The 18,447-nt window shown below is 47.4% G+C and overlaps 2 protein-coding genes across 2 annotated transcripts; both read right to left on the bottom strand.

The window, feature by feature from the left end:
• Window positions 1-3,289: 3,289 nt before the first annotated feature.
• LOC124670315 (early nodulin-like protein 1) lies at window positions 3,290-3,900 on the bottom strand. Its single transcript, XM_047206818.1, has 2 exons — window positions 3,726-3,900; window positions 3,290-3,615 (listed from the first exon to the last, which is right to left on the bottom strand). The coding sequence occupies exons 1-2, from the start codon at window positions 3,898-3,900 to the stop codon at window positions 3,290-3,292; spliced, it is 501 nt and encodes a 166-aa protein (XP_047062774.1).
• Window positions 3,901-15,828: 11,928 nt separating this feature from the next.
• Window positions 15,829-18,099, bottom strand: LOC124677327. Its single transcript, XM_047213328.1, has 5 exons — window positions 17,965-18,099; window positions 17,714-17,891; window positions 17,525-17,608; window positions 16,362-16,457; window positions 15,829-16,110 (listed from the first exon to the last, which is right to left on the bottom strand). The coding sequence occupies exons 2-5, from the start codon at window positions 17,875-17,877 to the stop codon at window positions 16,104-16,106; spliced, it is 351 nt and encodes a 116-aa protein (XP_047069284.1). The 5' UTR covers window positions 17,878-17,891; window positions 17,965-18,099; the 3' UTR covers window positions 15,829-16,103.
• Window positions 18,100-18,447: the final 348 nt, after the last annotated feature.

Below are 18,447 nucleotides of genomic sequence, written 5' to 3'. Positions count from 1 at the left end.
CAATTCTAAATGTATGTCGCCAGCCTAAAAAAAATTCATGAGCAACCATCAGCAGTCGACTGCATCCCGTACCATATCCCCCGCTGTTCCTGTAGGGGTAGGAAATCCCATAGTTGGATTTGGTGCACAGCTGGACGAATAAGCTGCAAAAAAATTGGTACCTTCTAGTTGTTAAATATAATATTATTTTTGCATATCTAAATAGAACAACGTAAAGTAGAAATCCCCAATAGGTATTCTAGCTTTATCCTTTTAATCCACCATATTTAACTAATTACCGAACATATTAGTAATATTAGCACGAGGTGGTAAATTGTAGGTTAAGTAGACCATACACCAATCAACTTTTTTCATAAGGACACGGAAGAAATAAATGATCGGCGCCCTCATTAGAATCACACAAAGCAGCACTTTTGACATCCATTTCAATTCCGTATAGTTAGGTTATCCATAGTTAACAACACTTTGTTACTTAGGAGCCACATAAATATTTTTATATTGAGGGGGATTTTTAGTTTCCTTAAATATCTACGAAGAAACATAGTATGACCATTCATTAAGTCTAAATACATTGATTTCACGGTAAACAAACCAGAATCTGTTAATTTCCATGTGAATTTATCTTGCTCATTTCAAAAGGTAACCGCCATTAGCCGTTGACACAAATGCAAAAATTTGTTCCACTTATGTTCATTGAACGTACTCCTAAAACAAATGTTTAGAGGTGTTTGTGCTAGCACATCCGCCAACAAAATATTTTGTGTTGAACAATGTTATCTAAAGGCGGATATTGGTGTGCACCGCTGAACCATTTCCAACTTTGTAGTAAAATCTACTGAAAAAATATTTCTTAACCCGCATAAGACCCTTCCAGAATGGAGAATCCGTTGGTTTTACTTCCACTTGAGCCAAGGTTTTGTTCTTAACGTATTTTTTATGTAATAGTTCTTTCCACATGATTTCTTTTGTAAGAAGTTTGTACAACCATTTGCTCAACAAACACTTGTTCTTTAGATCAAGAACTTCAATACCTAACACTCCTTGATCCTTCGGTCGGCATACAATATTCCGTTTTATTAGCCTATACTTCTTTTTGTTCTCATTCGATAGCAAAAAAACCTAGAGCGGTAGAAATCAAGTCGTTTTCTAGGAATTTCGAGAAAAGAAAGCATAAATATTGGTAGGCTTATTAAAACTGAATTAATAAGAACGAGTCGATCTCCATATGAGATAAATTTGCTTCGCCAACATCCAAGCTTAGAAACAAAATGGCTCTCCACCGGATTCCATTCTGAATTACGAAGAATTCTATAATGGATAGGTATACCAAGGTACCTAAAAAGTAAAGACCCAGACTTACATCCAAAATTTTGCTTATATTGATGCTCCACCACCTTCGCTTTACCAAACAAAAATAGCTCGCTCTTATGAAAATTTATTTTAAGTCTAGATACTTGTTCAAAAATGCATAAAATAAGCTTCATATTGACAACCTTGTCAATGTCATGTTCCATATATAGAATGGTGTCATCGGCATAATTAAGAATGGATACTCCTCCCTCAAACAGATGCAGAATGAGACATCCAACTTGTCCCTACTCCTTAGCACGAGCTATGAGGACCGCCAACATATCAGCTATAATATTGAAAAGTATTGGAGACAGAGGATCACCTTGTCTCAACCCCTTTCTTGTCTGGAAATTATGGCCAATATCATCATTAACCCTTACTCCAACAGTAAGTATGCTTGCACAATTTTTTTAATCCATTCGCACCATATGGGATCAAAACCTTTCATCCTCAATAGTTGTTGTAGAAAGGGCCACTTTACCTTGTCATAGGCCTTCTCAAAGGCAATTTTGAAAAGTACTCCGTTTATTTTCTTTATATTAAGCTCATGAATAGTTTCATGGAGTATCACAACACCCTCTAAAATATGTCTGTCTGGCACAAATGCAGTTTGTCTAGGTCTAATCACCTTATGATCCAAGTCTGAAATGTGATCAGTGGCAACTTTCGTAAAAACTTTAAAGCTACACATATTGGTCTATATTGTTGGATTTGCACCATATTTTCCTTTTTGGAAAGAAGAGTAATAACCCCGAAGTTCAATTTAAACAACGGTAGTTCTCCTATCTAAACCTGGCTATACATAGCCAGTAGGTCATTTTTAATGACATCCCAAAAATGTCGATAAAACTCCGTCGGAAAACCATCAGGCCCGTAGGCTTTATTATGTTCCATATGAGAAATAGCCTCATGCACTTCTTCCTCAGTAAAGTTGGCTGTTGAGAGGATATTTTCCTCTGTTGACAACTGCGAAATGTCATGCGTGTATTCTTTCCATCCTGGAGAAATTATTTCGGTCAGAAGCACCAAAAAGTTTTTTTATAAAACTCTATAATATAAACCTTAAGGTTATTCTTTCCAGCTATGGTTCATGCATCCTATTCTAGCTGAATTTTTTTCTTCTTCCTTTGTTTACCATTAGCAATGAGATGGAAATCATTAGTGTTATTTCCACCCTTTTGTACGCTTAATCTTATCTCTTTGAGTCCATTTGGTCTCTTCATCCCGTCTAAGTTTATTCATGCGCTCATTTGCATCTTTCAACGCCTCTCTTTCAAAAGAACTCAGTGGATTAGTTTCGGATAGGATGTCTGAAGCATCAATAATGCTTAACAAACGTTTGTTTTCCTTTTTATATTGTATACTAATTTTTTCTGACCATCCCTTTGAAAAACATCGCAAATGGTGAATTTTGTTTTGCCAAGTTAGGATAGGTGTGTCCCCATTAGAAACCGCAGTCCATTCAGCCACCACCATATCATTTGAATCTTCTTGATGAAACCAAGACAATTCAAAAGAGAATCAAGACTTATTAGCGAGATGCACTTGATGACTAGAACCAATCAATGATGGCGTGTGATCAGATCCTATACGAGTCAGGGCTCCACATGCTCCCACTCAACACTGGCCAACACTCGGTCTAATTTCTCATACATCGGGTTATTTCTTCTACTAGCCCATGTACATTGTTGATCCGTGAGAACAATTTTTCTAAGGTCCAAATTTTTAATAATATCGATCCATTTGGCTTGGTTCATGTCTTTTTTTAATCCAAAAATTACCGTCATTACAAATTGAGCAAATGTAATATCGATCCACATTGTAAAGATCCAGAGTATTAACAAGCCAGGGACATAAAATCACCCAACGAAAACAGACAACATTCAACTAAGCGCGAACAAAATTATCAGTTTCCGGACACCATACTGCGCGCGCCAAACTAAACACCACGAAGAACGACCGGCAAAAGCGTCGCCGCGACGGCAGCAAGGGCGCCAGCGAACGCGACGGCGGGGGCGGCGCCGCTGGGGTGTGGCGGGCTCGGTGGCGCCGGCGGGGGCGCGTCGGGGCCGATGACCTTGACGGCCATCTTCTGGCCGCGCTCGCAGTGGCCTGTGACGCCGCTGATGAAGTAGAAGAGGCCCGCGTGGTCCAGGCGCACCTCGGTGTCGCCGTTGTTGGAGAAGAAGATGGGGTGCGTGGACGCGCACTTGTCGTACTCCTCCTCCGTCACCACCATCACCGAGTCCTTCTTGTACTTGAAATCTAACCAACCACGCACGCGTCAATGTTCAGGCACGCACAATCGCATTATTGTTAACGATCGAATCGATGATTGATGCAGTGAGCGGTGGAATGGAATGAATGGGTCTTACGGACGCTGTCGCCGAGGAGGAAGCGGTTCTTGGACGCCCACTCGTTGTAGGTGCCGGCCTGGCCGGCCGGCGGCACGACCCACCCGGCGTCGCCGCCGACCTCGAAGTCGGCGGCGCACGACGCGCCGATGAGCGCCAGGAGCACCGCGAGAGTGATCATTGGCCTATTCGCCATGGCCGCGAGCGCGGCTAACCGGAGACACGTACGTAGGTGTCTTGATTTCTTCCGGTCGAGCTAATGGTGGCCAGTAATTCCTTCGCGAATCGGAAGATTAGTTGGCTCGATCAATCGGCGATGGCATGCGGATATATGGGGGAGCGAATTAATAGGGAGGGAGTGGCGACTTGGGGAGGAGGCGGTTAAGGTCGCCAGGGAGAGAATGGTGGAGGCGCCGAGTACGTGGTGCCGTGCCCGTGCATGCGCGCGCGGAGGCGGAGGCGGAGTTGGGTCGCCGCGGGAGGATGTGCTCGATCCGTCGCAGCTTTGACCGCGCGCGCGCGCGAATCGCTGCCTCACGGGGCTGGCAGGCCATCCTGGGATTCATTTGGACTATGGAGCAGTAGAGCTTTGTGGCCTTATAACAAAAAAAAAAAAACGGGCCACCCCCAGAATTAAAATTTACATGTATTTTTCCTCTTCTCAATTCTGTTTGTCATTTCAGTCTGTTTTTCAAATGAAAAAAAAAAAACTTGTTTCGCTTCGAAGATTCCTAAGAGCATGTTTGTAAAAAGCATCGATATAACACAAATGGTTAGAATATATTCTCACAGTTTTATTGTCTACTCTGGAAGTTGGCCTACTTCAAGGTTTCAACCACACCCGGCCTCCCCTTCTCGCGGACACACGGTTCCGGTGGCATGAGAGGTGAGCATTTGAGATGAGTCCATGTGGGCCTTTAACTTAAGTTTTCATCGAAAGTTGCTCATGACACATCGAGGGGTCAATGGCGTGTTCATTAGCCCCGAGGTGCGCATACATGCTTTGCTACGTGTTAGTCAAGAAGGAAAAGTTTTTTTTCTAGAAAAATAATTATTTATTATTACGTATCACAACTACTTCACTAACAAGAAGATGCATGACATTAAGTGGCAAGCGCGACAGGAGAGCAGTCAGCTAATCCGAGGAAGATTGGATTGCGGCGTCAGAGATGCGGGCGTGCCGGGAAAAACGGAAGGTGCTGGTGGGGCGGCTTACGATAAGACGGAGAGGTGGTGGCGACAGGTGGGATTTGGTCCAATGACTGCACGCGGATCCCTGGGAGCATTGTGCCATATATGGTATGATCGGGTGCGGAAGTTTGTGGTGTGACTGGTGTTTGGTCACACTCATACGGAAAACAGGTTTCATCAAATGTGACGTGTAGTGAGACGATTACTTTTCGTGTAGTTTGGTCGAGGCATCGATTTTTTTGTTAACGTGGATAGCCACCAAAACACAGTGTGAGGAGGATTGAGAGAGATTATGGAGGAGAGGTGGCGTAGATGATGTGGGCATACCTTATCAGGTATCCACTGTTACCATAACGGGTGCGGTCCAACCGAAGACCCATGAAGCCCATGACGCAAGAAGCAATCAAAGCCTAGTAACCTAACGTGCAACACAAGTACAAGTCCATACAAAGATAGTCGAACATGTAACCCACCAGGAGTCTTGAGACATGGCCTCGCGTATAAGGGGCCAGGAGGGATCGACGGGGAGGAAAAAACATCGTTAGATGGCTCTAGGTCATACTAGAGCCATCAAAGCGATATTGTAACCCTAATCATCATCAATCAAGAGCATAGCACATAGGGTAAATCTAGGGCCTGAAGCTGGGTAAATCTTGTCACGTGTGTTGGTTTGTTTGCACGCCGACGAATCCACCAGTGCATGCTCTTCCCTAAAACCCAAGTCCATAACTTATGGGCATTGTTGTGGTACCCCACGTCAATCGGCGCAGTCTGTGGGAAGCACATGCACTGGAATCGTGCTTTATGTGGCTCCGACCTTCAAGATCTATGACTTGGCAGTTCAGGAGCTAGGAATCTGCTTCGGGTCCTTCACCTTCACACTGCACCCGCCGATCCAACGCAAACATCAAAGTAGCCTAGAGCCAGGCCTAGTGGGAACACCCGAATGTGTTGTTTCCCTTGAGCTAGGCCCCCGAGAGCAAAAAATAGCATATGTTTCTGCGCCAGTCGCACGCGTGGAGACACGTGGGAGACACGGCTTAAATCCACTTCCCAACTCCCCTCGCTCTAGTCACCGCTACACTACGACCCTCTCTTTTTTCACCTCATGTCCCAACAACTGCTTTGTCCATGGACTGTCGATCAAGATGATTCCTCGGCGAGCTACGGATAGAGACGGCTCCATCCGTGACTATGAGGTGTGCCATCTCCGAAGTGCGGCAACGCCGATTGGAACAGACGAGGTGCCCGCTATCAATCGACCCTTGCAATTCGCAACGATGCGCTCTCACGTGTTGATGCGGGCATCGACAGCCGACATGGCTCCAGCGGGAGCTCAACATGCAAATCTGCCAACGGGCAAATTCGATTCCCTCCTAGGAAGATTAGATACCCACCCGGGCATCGATCCTCGCCATTGGGGGGGATATAAATGCGGGGGCGCCCGACGACAGACGGAAGATGGCGCAACCGCCGAGATTTGACCCCATGCCAAGGGGATTCACCCCTTACCTATTTCCATCCTACGCTGCATAAATGGCATCCATGGCGTCCACCGTCCTCTACGATAGCTCTAGCGCGAGCTTTGCCTGCACCACCTGACAAAGGGTTAACCTTGTCAATGCCCATGATGATGGCTTAGTGCTTTAAGGGGAACGATGGTGAATCAACAGACTAGTCAGCCAAACGAGGTAGCCGACAAGATGTATGATCAAAGGCAAATCGCCGAGATTGTATAGTTCGAAAGCTAGGGTTACATGGTGTTGTGTCTCGTGGAATATGTCCCCTCCGTAGCTTCTCCTAAGTCTTTATATAATAGGCTAGGTCTGAGAGTCCATCTCGAGATCTAATTACATTGTATACATCGATTAAACCCGATATGGGCCTAACTTTCCTATTTACACACATAATGGGCTTCGACTTCAGGTCAGTTTCTTCATAGGCCTTCGCCAATTCCTTCCTGGACTTTATACCCATGTCACCACCTACTCCAGCATCCGCCACTCCTCCACCAGAAATCCTCTCTCCCCAGCTCGAGGTAAGTACTCTCGTCAAGCATCAGATGTGTTAGGTTAGGATTTTGAGCGTCACTGTAGATGGCTTGAAATCTTCAATTAGATGCTCCAGGTTGCAATTGAAGCTTAGATCTAGTACCTTGGGTGTTCGTCGTGTGTCTGATTTGACAACATGGTAGGCCGCTACGTGCAGATGCACGGTGATCACTGGCATTGTCGTGCAAGCCAATGTCGATGATCACAGTGGCACAACCATGCGCCATGAGGGCTAGTCAATGTCTTTGATCACCATTGCATGACACAGAGTTCAGTCGCATGATCATGCTAACTTTTTTCATCGTCCAAACCATCAACTGGTCTGGGACGCGATCGTGGCCTCATACGTTCGTTCTTTAGAGGAGGAGGACGAGCTCGCGGTGAACCCGTACACCAAGGCGAGGCCTGACATCCCTCGAGTGGTGGTGCATTTGCAGGCGTAGGAGGCTAGGGTGATGGCGTGGCGCAAGCCGCACCTGGGACATCATAACGTCCCTACCGTGCCAAGGCGATTTTACGTGCAGCTCAGGACGATTGACCTTATAGCTATGTCGGTGCCGCCACACATTGCAATGACGGTGGGCAGGCAGCTAAAGTTCACCACGCATGCACTCGTCAGCGTGCCACTCCGGAACGACGAGTTCTGCGAGTATGCCATCTAGATGGAGTGGTTCCATGGCATGATGTACTTCATGAGGGGCTGGAACAAGTATGCCAGGATGACGAAGCTGCGGTAGAAGGACATTATTGTCTTTGAGCCACGACCTCCCGCTAGCCGTACATGAAGTGTCTGCGCCATGGCATGCCGGTTGCAACTTGAGTATGCTCTCCTGATCACTCCCTCAATGTGTAGATAACTAAATGATGTTAGCGATGATGGGTGTTGTCTGAACCCTTATTTTGTTCTAGGGGATTGTTTCCCTGGTGTGCAATCAAGCTGATGGGTGTCGTCTGAACCCTATTTTGTACCAGGGAGTGTTCCCCTGGTGTACAGTCTGGTTAAATGTTGTAGTTAAGTATGCTATGCTTAGCTTAGTCATGTTGTGATGTTTGTGTTATGCTATGATGTTTATCTTATGTTGTGATCAGTGTGTAATGATGTGTGTTAGGTTATGTGTTGTCATGCAATTATTTCAAGGTAAGCTCACCAAAGTTTGAAAGTGGCGACCATATCTTACTGTGAGTGCTCTCATTTGGCTAGTATGTTGGCTAACAAATAGCCCACATTTTGCTCTACTCGGCCAAAAATAGAGAGAACATACAACCAATTAACTTGTGCTTTCTGGCTACCTGGATGCGACCTAGGCTACCAAAACAAGTGCAGAAGTTGGTCTTTGGCCCGTCTCCACCCATCATGGCCCCCAACGCCTGCCCCCCGGAGCCCCAAATGGGATATGACCTACCAATCACGCCCTATGTTAGGAGAGAACTCCAAGCTATGAAGGAACAAGAGATTTTTTGGCGATCATCTCAATAAATTGGAGGAAATACACGGTTATAGATGCAAGTGGTCCATCATTAGGGTACCCCTGTACCCTCTTTAGTCTAAAAATGAACTAGACTAGAGGGTAGAGGGTACCCTAATGATGAACCACTTGAATCACTATGCACGGTGGTGGTCGTTCCACCCCTCCTCTACCAAGCCGTGATGAGTTCATGGTCATAGTTTGGTGCTATCGAGAGTCGCTTTGAGCTTGCGAACGGCCTCGTCCACGAGGTACACTAGGTAAATAAGGGTTTTTTTGTTAGATATTTTGGCAAACATTTTAAAAGGTTGGTTATACTTTTTAGATTGTGCATTTGTTTTTCAAATTTTCAAAATAATTCTAAAAATTGTTCAAGCAATTCATGTAGTTTAAAATAAGTTTCAAATGAAATCAACTCACAGAATGGAGTCTTCATTTCAAAATTTTCTTCTTTATCTACTCTTCTGACTGCAAATAGCATTGTGGTCGACAATTAGCCGCCGCAATCCATAGGAAAGTGCAGCTGGCCGCGGCCGGAAGCTGGAAGTAGCATAGTAGCGGTTTCCGGCCATGCAGGTGGGGCACCTGAATTGACTCACGTTACCACTTAATTTTGTCCAATACCACCCTTGATCAAACAATGGGATATGTCGATGTACAAACCAGCCATTGGTGGAGAAATGCACGAGACGGACGGCGCACGCGAGGGGTTTGAGGATTTTGCCTATGTGCTAGCTAGGGCTGATGACATGACGGCACATGCATGCTTGACATGGGCACATTCGCTCCACCGTGTTCGGCGTTTGGGGGAAAATTAGTCGCCTCTCAAAAACGAAACAAAACAAATTGATTCATCCGAATAAACTGCTCGATCGTGCATGGACCAGGGCCCACCCTTAGAAAACCACTATCCTCCAGCTTCAGTTGGTTTCTTTTGGATGGAAAAATGAAATGGTTAAATTGATATGAGTAGTCATTCAGGCAACAAAATCAATAAGACAATGTTGCACAATTCAGGCAACAAAATCACTGATTGCAAATGCTCAAAATGCTGAACCATAGACTTGCGAATTTGTGTTATGGGACAGGTCTTACTACAGAATAACGTCTCAACAAAACAACAGGCTGAGAAGTAAATTTAGAAGAATTTTTTGAGAAGGAAACAAAAAAATCAGACCGGCCAGTCTGCAATGCAAACTGGTTGCCGGCCTGCAAGATATAGGCATGATCACGTACTACACGAAATCAACTGATCACGCGCCCGTCGGACGAGGAAACATCTGTGCACATCTGTGCACGTCTCTCGCTCCATAAACATAGATCAGTATCGATAAGCGACATAGGCGGAAGTGCGCAACTGACTAAGCGACATTTTCGCGCAACCGATTTCAGGAGGGACGTACGGCGCCGTCGTACCAGCCGGCCGGAGATCGACATCGCAATGGGCGCCACCACCCATGAGTACTCGCCCGTCGAGCTGGAGCAGCAGGAAGCGCCGAAGCAATCATCATGGGCACAGCTTTTCTGCGGCTTGTTGGTGCTCTGCACACTGTTCATCACGCCCTTCGCCATCTTCTACGGCGTGTTCGCCCTCGCGGACCAGTGCTTCAACCAGGTGCCGCACTACTCCGTCGCAATCGACCACGTCGCCGGCCTCGACCCGGCGGCGGATCTCGGGCACCCGACGACGCTGGAGCCGGAGTTCAACCTCACCCTCCGCGTCGCCTCCTGGGGCCTCTGGGCCACCGAGTGCGCCGAGCCGGGCATGTACCTCGCCGTCTCCTACCGCGGAGTCGCCCTCGCCGCCAGCGCCACCTTGACGGAGAAGATCTGTGCCAGACCGATGAAAGCAATCGACCACCATCTGGCCGCGAGGGGCGCCGGGGTGGTCGTGCCGGGGTCTCTGCTGGACAGCCTCGCCATGGACATGCGCAGCGGGGTGCCCGAGTTTGACATCGAGCTCTGTGGCCCGGGCCCGGAGAAGATGAAGTTGCCATGCGGGCCAAGGCAGGTCGGGGACGCAGGGGCTTTGGAAATGGAGTGCAAGGACGACTCCTACTAGCTATGGCGGCACAAGGTACATGAACAACGTGGTAGAAATTTAGGATTGTTTTTTCGAGGATTGCTGTTTTTGAGTTTTTCGACTGAGAAATAATTGTATACTCTCTCTATTCCATGAAACATATTTAAGATTTATATATATTTAGATATATCTAGACACTAAATAGTTTGTAGAATGTAGATACATCTAAATTTTGACAAATCTCACACATATTTCATTTCATCGGTTTCATGGGACGAAGGGAGTATATATGTGTCATCGCCATCCAAGAACCTAATGAACATCAGACATGTCTACGCAAATTCGAAGGACCCTATAGGCACATCTCTATGTACGAACAATGTCTTTACATCAAAACTGGATGGTATCGAGCTATGTAAGAGTCGATCCCTCTTGTGTCTATTCCTTGGTGTGCGAAGCTTCCGTGCGTATTCCTGCCAAAAAAAAATGCAGTTTAGATTCCTCTCATTTTTCTGATCGATTTAGACATATTATTTGTGGAATTTCAGTTTTTCAATTTAAAGATATTAATTATTCCATATTAAATAGAAAAAAACCAAAAAATTATTGACTTACAGTAATGTGCCCTCATTTGTCGCTCCACAACAAAAAGAAAGAATGTAGAAAGGAGGCTAGCTAATTGACTTACAGTAAATGCCATAAATTATTTCGCGAAAAATATAGATTATATGTGCTAGTTGCGCCGTCGCCAAAAGTCTTAAGTCGCGAATATTCACGCGAGCGCACGCGCTATTGATCTATACTTCATCTTATCTTTACTATCTAGAAGACAACAAAATACTCCCCTTATAAAGTGGTCACAACTTCTCTAGACTAGCAAGATGGGACTAAACATTGCAATCCTTCAACAGCCAAACCAACTAGACTGCCTCGGTTCCACTATTGGGCCATGTTATTCATTTTGGGCCGAGCTAGTCTGGCACGAAGCAGTTCAACATGTAGATATATGCTTCGGGGCGCGGTCCATGCATGGTTTATATAAAGATGTGGGTCCATGCTACCTCTGCTCTCTTTTGCTCTTTTCATAATCTCCGCTTCATTTGAATCCTATGCTCTTTATCACGGCATCAGACATTTAGAGCTAGGTACATCTAGCTCGATGTCCAATGTATAAATAATAAACATGCACAACTTCACCGCGTACCCGGAGCAAGGGAATAATAAGCAGATGCATGCTTTGAGGGTCGATCTGTCCATGCATGGTTTATATCGACATGTGGGTCCAAGGTTGACAAGACAAGGTGATAGGTACGCCAGCATGGATAACAAGAGAAAACCATGTAACACCATGACCAACTTGAGCTCACGACGGTGGTGCCGGTCTGAGCAAAACCTTCTTACGGACATGTTAGCGAGATTTTGACATAGCCGAGATCACATGTCCGGTTCGGTGACGATGCTATTGATGCTTATAAAGTTGGACACGGTTTTGCATTAACAGGGTCAAACAGTTTGGTTTTCCGTTGTAGACTCACTGGGTTCAAGTTGTTATGATTCTGACCTTTCAACGATTTGGTTTGGTTTGGGTTTAGAGAATTAATAGTTGGTTATCATTGAGTTTGGACCCAACCAAGTTGGTTCCTAACGGCTGCATAACTATAGTCGAGGCTGCATGTGTGTCTTTGTCTCTTGGGTTCTGTCGTGGACATGGCGGAGCTAGATAATGGGCACTCGTCGACACCTTTCAAGAGCAGCATCGCCGTGAGCGAGATACCGGAGCACAGACCGCGATGCCCATGCGCACGTACCATGCGACTTACGTGAGCAGCTCCACGCTCGAGGGGGAGCTAGAGCATCATTTTATTGGGTTCACAGCTTGTAAAACTAGGTTCCAAGTATATATAAGCAGTAAATGTGTAGTAGTTATAAGGAGATTAAGGTAATTTTATTGGTTTCATGTGAACCCTATGGCTACATGCTGGCTCCGCCAGGCGCACGCGTTTGGGCCACCTCCATCGCGTGCTCCCACTGGTGGAAAAACAGGCTTCCGGGAAGCCCCATAAGTCGCGAAGGTAAAGGAAAAGCGACTAATGGGGTCTTTAGTCGCGGTTCGTGTGGCGAACCGCGACCAAAGGCCTGGGCCCAGGGCGCACGGTGGCCAGCTGGTGCACGTGGGGGCTTTAGTCGCGGTTGGCCAGCCCAACCGCGACTAAAGGTGCCCGAAGGCCTTTAGTCGCGGTTGGCCAGGCCAACCGGGACTAAAGCCCCTCCCCTATATATACCCATCCAGCAGCCAACACTTAGCCATTTGGAGCCATTCTCTTCACAAACTTCACAAGTGAGTGTTAGGTTTGCTTTTGGTTCCTCTTATGCACATAAGGTGTTTGACGAAATGCCCCAAGAGCATGAAACAAACATGATATGAAGTGTTGGAGTCACACTTGAGCTTTCTCATTTATTTTTTCCTCCTCGATCGCGGTTAGCAACTTGAACCTTTGATGTGTCATTGATAAAATATGCATGTGTGTGTAGTTCATTGTTTAATTTATATTGTTTGTAGCTAGTTAGTTTAACAAATGCATGATGGTTAATTATATATTTTATATTATAATAATGCAGATGAATCGGCAATGGATGTACGGTAACCGACTCTCCGGCGAGTTCAGTACGGGTTTGAAAGATTTCCTCGTAGTGGCTAACGCGAACAAGCGGGGGGTTTTGTTATCTGTCCATGTGTTAAGTGTAAGAATCAGAAGGGTTACTCTTCCTCAAGAGATGTTCACATGCACCTGCTTCGGCACGGTTTCATGCCAAGCTATAATTGTTGGACCAAGCATGGAGAAAGAGGGGTTATAATGGAAGAAGATGAAGAAGGGGATGATTTCAATGATGAAAGCTATCTTTCTCATTTCGGTGATACTTTCATGGAGGATGCTGAAGGTGAAGGGGAAGGTGAAGGGGAAGGTGAAGAAGAGGCACGTGATGATCCCGTTGATGATCTTGGTCGGACCATTGCTGATGCACGGAGACGCTGCGAAACTGAAAAAGAGAGGGAGAATTTGGATCGCATGTTAGAGGATCACGGGAAGGCGCTGTACCCCGGATGCGATGATGGTCTGAAAAGCTGGGCTGCACACTTGGATTTGCTGAGATGGAAGGCACGAGCAGGTGTAGCCGACTCGGCATTTGAAAACTTGCTGAAAATGTTGAAGAATATGTTTCCAAAGAATAACGAGTTGCCCGCCACTACGTACGAAGCAAAGAAGGTTGTCCGCCCTCTAGGTTTAGAGGTTCTGAAGATACATGCATGCATCAACGACCGCATCCTCTACCGCGGTGAATACGAGAATTTGAATGAATGCCCGGTATGCACTGCATTGCGTTATAAGATCAGAGGCGATGACCCTGGTGACGATGTTGAGGGCCAGAAACCCAGGAAGAGGGTTCCCGCCAAGGTGATGTGGTATGCTCCACACAAGCAGCCTCCTCATGCCAGCGCCCTCTCGGCGTCCGCGGCGGCCTTCTCCTACATATGGCCCGCCTCACCTCCTCCCTCCCATCGTCGGCATCGTCCGGGCAACGACGGGGCCGATGGAGAGCTCAAGCTCCGTCGTCGTGCGGGGATGCCGAGAACGAGGCTGTGGCGGTCTTAGGCGCCTTGGTGGCTGCCGGGAGGAGCTAGAGCTTCGACGGCGGCGGAAGTGGTGCCCATGGTGTCGAGCTCGAGGGAGAAGGAGAACGCGTGCAGCGCCAGGTCGGCGTAGTCGTTCCAACTAAGCCTGGGCATTCATGGTTTGAGACGGTTTTTACTTGTTCCTCAAACCAACCCGTTTCTAGCAGTTTTAATTGAACTGGTTTGGTTTAAACCGTTGAGGCAGAAGGTGATAGTAGTACGGTTTGGTGCGGGATGGTTAGACGGTCTAAGAGGTTTGGCACCGTTTTGATGTACACTTTACACAGCGCCTTTCACACTTTACACAGCGCCTTCCAAGATCGAGAACAGAAAACTGCAGCTCCTTCGTATGTCAAGGATGGAGAGACCAACGCGAGCGGCCGGAGCGCCAGCCACGACGGCGGCCGTCGCAGATGCCTCCGTGTGCAGCTCGAGGCGATGCTCGCGTTCTAGAAGAATGTCACCGTCGACGCACTCGGCGTGATGTCCAGCTGACGCTGGGGCACTTTGCTTCCCGGCGAACTCGACCACCTACACCTTGTCGCTCATCTTGACGGCGAGCGCCTGGGACATGGCTACCGCCTTGGTTGCCTTCACCACCCAGCCGAGCTTGCTGCTCGCCACCGTCCACCCCTCGCCACCATAAGAACCTCCGCCCACTTTGGCCTCGCTCCACCCAGGCTGGCGGTGAGCACCATGATGCCGCTGTTGGCGATGGTGGCGACGAGTGCGGCCTCGTCCTTTGGACCCAGGTCCAGGTGTGGCGTCGGCATGAGCACATCGTACTAGGCATCGCGTTGGGCATGCATTGCCCCAGAGGCGGGGCGCGAGGCGGACCATGGGCGGGTAGTGCGGATGCCGGTAGGTCTTGGCGTGTCACGGATGGTGCGCGACTTGCAGTTTGACGAGCCACGGTGGGTGGGGCAGAAGATCGAAGCGCTCGAGCAGGAGCACACGCGCCCACGCCTGCCGCGCGTGCGCGGCGCAGCTTCCCATGATGCCCGCGCCCACGAGGATCTCGTCGAACCGCTCGAACGCCGGAGCTGCCATGTTGCAGGACGAGTAATCAAGTACGGTTTCGAACGGTTTTTTCGGTTTCAAGCCGTCTGAACCAAGCTAATCTCTATGGAGCTGCGGATTGAATATTCAAACTGGGCAAACCAGCCTAAACCATCGTTACGGTGTGGTTCAACGGTTCAGGTGGTTTGAAACCAAACCGTGCACATGATTAGTTCCAAGCGAGTAGGTGCGTGACCTCGGCGGTGCACTTGTTCTGGCCGAGCTTGCCGCGTGTCACCAAAGTGGTCGAAGGTGTGCTAGAACAAGGTTGCCAGTGTCGAAGAGGACACCGATCTCTAACTGCCGGACATCGGCCACGGCCCACGTCGTGTCGCCATTGCTCCAAGCACGGCAAGATCACCAGCAGGCGGAGGATTCCCGGCGGCGTGCAGGACAAGACTCCACCGCGGCGCCTCCCAACCTCTACTCAGTTTGGTTCGGTTTGGCTGTAAAATAAATCAGGTTTATTTTGGTAGGCTCAACGTAGTATATGAAATGGGTTTGGTTTTAGGTTCGGGTGCAGAGTTTGCTCGCGAGTTCGCGTATTCTATAGCCGGCATGAGCTATATTGGTTCTGCTCCATATCTACCAATTTTTACTTTATTTACAAAGATCAGCATTATTTTTTAATAGCAAAACCAATAATTGAGCTAGTTGATTGATCAAAATTCATACAAAGTTTGGGGTGCCGATGTAGACAAGCTCCTGGACAGCAGCATCAAGGTCACGGCAACAGAGTCAAGCTTGTAATCCTTGAACAAAGTGACCTAAACATACTACTGCTAGCTCGGCGACAACACCAGCGGGAAACTAGCAAAACTTGAAACACAAGAGGATGGATATAGAACAAAGCTGCCTCTAAATAGCAGCGCTGCTCCCATCGCACCTCCAACATATTATTGCAGATTTAGGCATGGACTTTCCTCCTTTTGGACATCAAAACCTACACAGCAAACAATATACATCAATTTACACAATAGTGCATACAACACTACCAATATGGGCGATTCGAACACAGTCACCAAGAATTTTCCACAACACCAAACAACACCAACAAATGCTGAAGCACAGTAAGTTACTCCAATCCCATCCTGGGACACTTATTACAACACATAAATGATGGTGTCACAGTCATTCTTATGGATCGGAAATCTCAAGAGGCTCAATGCATTGCAACCATAAGTTATCACAGACCTAGGACCATGAGGATGTCTCCTTGTTCTCCTTCCAAGTGACGGATGCATCAGGCCCGCAGGTTCCGGCCGCAACCCTCTGTCTTCCTTGTTATCCCTCCAACAAGAAACAAAAAAAAATGATGGTCAGGTCCAAAGCAATATTAGTAGCATACAACAAGAGCATGTGTACATTCATACTTTATTATGACTATCATACTTTACTAGTAATTTAGTACTATCAACCCCACAGTAATAATTTTACTTTGTACACTACTAAACTAGCTGGCTTGTGGTGCTGCACAAATCCTTAAACTTGTCCCAAAAATAGGATTCTAACAAAACAGGAAGGACGGAGAATGGAGAAGTGAAAGAACAGGGGTACTGTATTAGTTGTTTCAACATATTCTACCAATATTCTAATCTCCACAAGCACATATCAAGCCTGTAGAAAAGTAGTACTCTCTCTAATCACTTTTAATTAACCTGGATTTAGTACAACTTTGTACTAAATCCGAGTCAATTAAAAGGGATCAGAGGAAGTACTAGTATTATTACGTTTTTTAATTGACTGGGCGCATAAATAATATCCGAATCAGAGATTCACAAGCGCATCAAGCTTTTGGCGTAGGGGAGCTCGAGCTTAATCAACCACATAACCAGCAGTCATTTTTAGCAGATGCAATATTTCTGCTATTATCATCAAAATATCGAAACCAGCAGTTACCCATCAAAGGGAGACATGACATCAAGATAATGAACTCTCTCCTAGGACCATACCCTATGTGGCCAGCCAGCCAACCTCTAATTCTGTCCACTGACCGTGATGCCTCTGAGCTCATGTTGTGGCTAACACATACCTGAAGGTGACATACACACAGATCTAACCTGAAGATTAGTATTAGTAGTAATCTAATTCTTTTCCCTGTGCGTTATCCAAATAAGGGATACACAAGCCTGTCAAGCTTTTGGCATAAAGCCAATCGAGGAGCACTAGTTTAATCAACCGCAGAATTAGCGTTGTTTGCCACTACCGAATCCGTGAGAAAATCATAAAAAGAGCTCGTTTTGGCACAGAGATAAATTGTAGCTGGCGACCTGACGGCCCACCCAAAACACCTGAGAAACCATAGGGTTCCGCAGCCCTGGCACACGACGGGTCGGAAGGGGGGAGACGGAGCTCACCTGTGCAGCCGGAGATGTCCAGATGAATTTTTTCTGAATTCAGATCGAACTGGGGCACATCCTCCTTCCAGCGGGCCAGGTCCTCTTCAGACCTCGCCACAACATGTGGTAAGTAGTGCAGCAAACACGTTCTTGGAGCAGAACAGAAATTTTTGTAAGAACTAGCATAGGAGGAGAAGGAGGAGTAACTTATCGAGGAGCTCGAAGCGGCCCTCCATGGCGGCGAACTTTGAGGCGGCCAGGAGGCCTGAATCCCTCAGCTTCACATCATATTCTCTCAAGCCCAGGGTGTGGCCTAGCATTGGCCGTGCCGGCGACCACAAAACTAGCAGGAGCTGAGTAGGATGGATCATCACCTCCTCCTTTTCTGGACGGGAATGAGCTTCAGCAAGATGGAATCGAGGTATGGAGGCCGAGATGGGAGGAGATGGTGAGATTACCGTGGCTGGCGCCTGGCGGCTCGACGCGGACGCCGTGGAGGAGTCCTGCTTCTGCTTGGACCCTGCTTGAGCCCAAGGCTGGTGCAGCTCCATCCGGTCGAAAGCGGATCTTGCTCCGGTCGGCGGCGGCGGCGATTTTCAGCACCGGGCGGAGTTCCTCGACGCCGGACCAGCAGCCGCTACTCTAGGGTTTCGTGCGGGTGCGGAGAGGCAGGGGCGGCGTGGTGGCCGGCGGAGAGGAGGCGGCTACGCGGGGCCAAAGGGACAGAGGCGATTCGTCGATGCGAATTTGGGAAAGGAGAGGATGCGGGGTTGGTGGGGATTTCGTCTCGCGCTTATTTTGGTTCGAATATTTTGGCTCGCAACTCACCTATTCATCCCGAAATATCCAAAGTTTTGGCGCGGAGTTTGTTCAATCCGTGCAGCAAAATCTCTAGAGCTCTTTTTGTCTTAACCCATTGCGCGGGATCCCAAAACTTTTTG

The sequence above is a fragment of the Lolium rigidum genome, chromosome 7 (genome assembly GCF_022539505.1).
Source record: "Lolium rigidum isolate FL_2022 chromosome 7, APGP_CSIRO_Lrig_0.1, whole genome shotgun sequence".
Classification (NCBI taxonomy): Eukaryota; Viridiplantae; Streptophyta; class Magnoliopsida; order Poales; family Poaceae; genus Lolium; species Lolium rigidum.
This window is presented reverse-complemented; position numbering and strand designations above follow the sequence as displayed.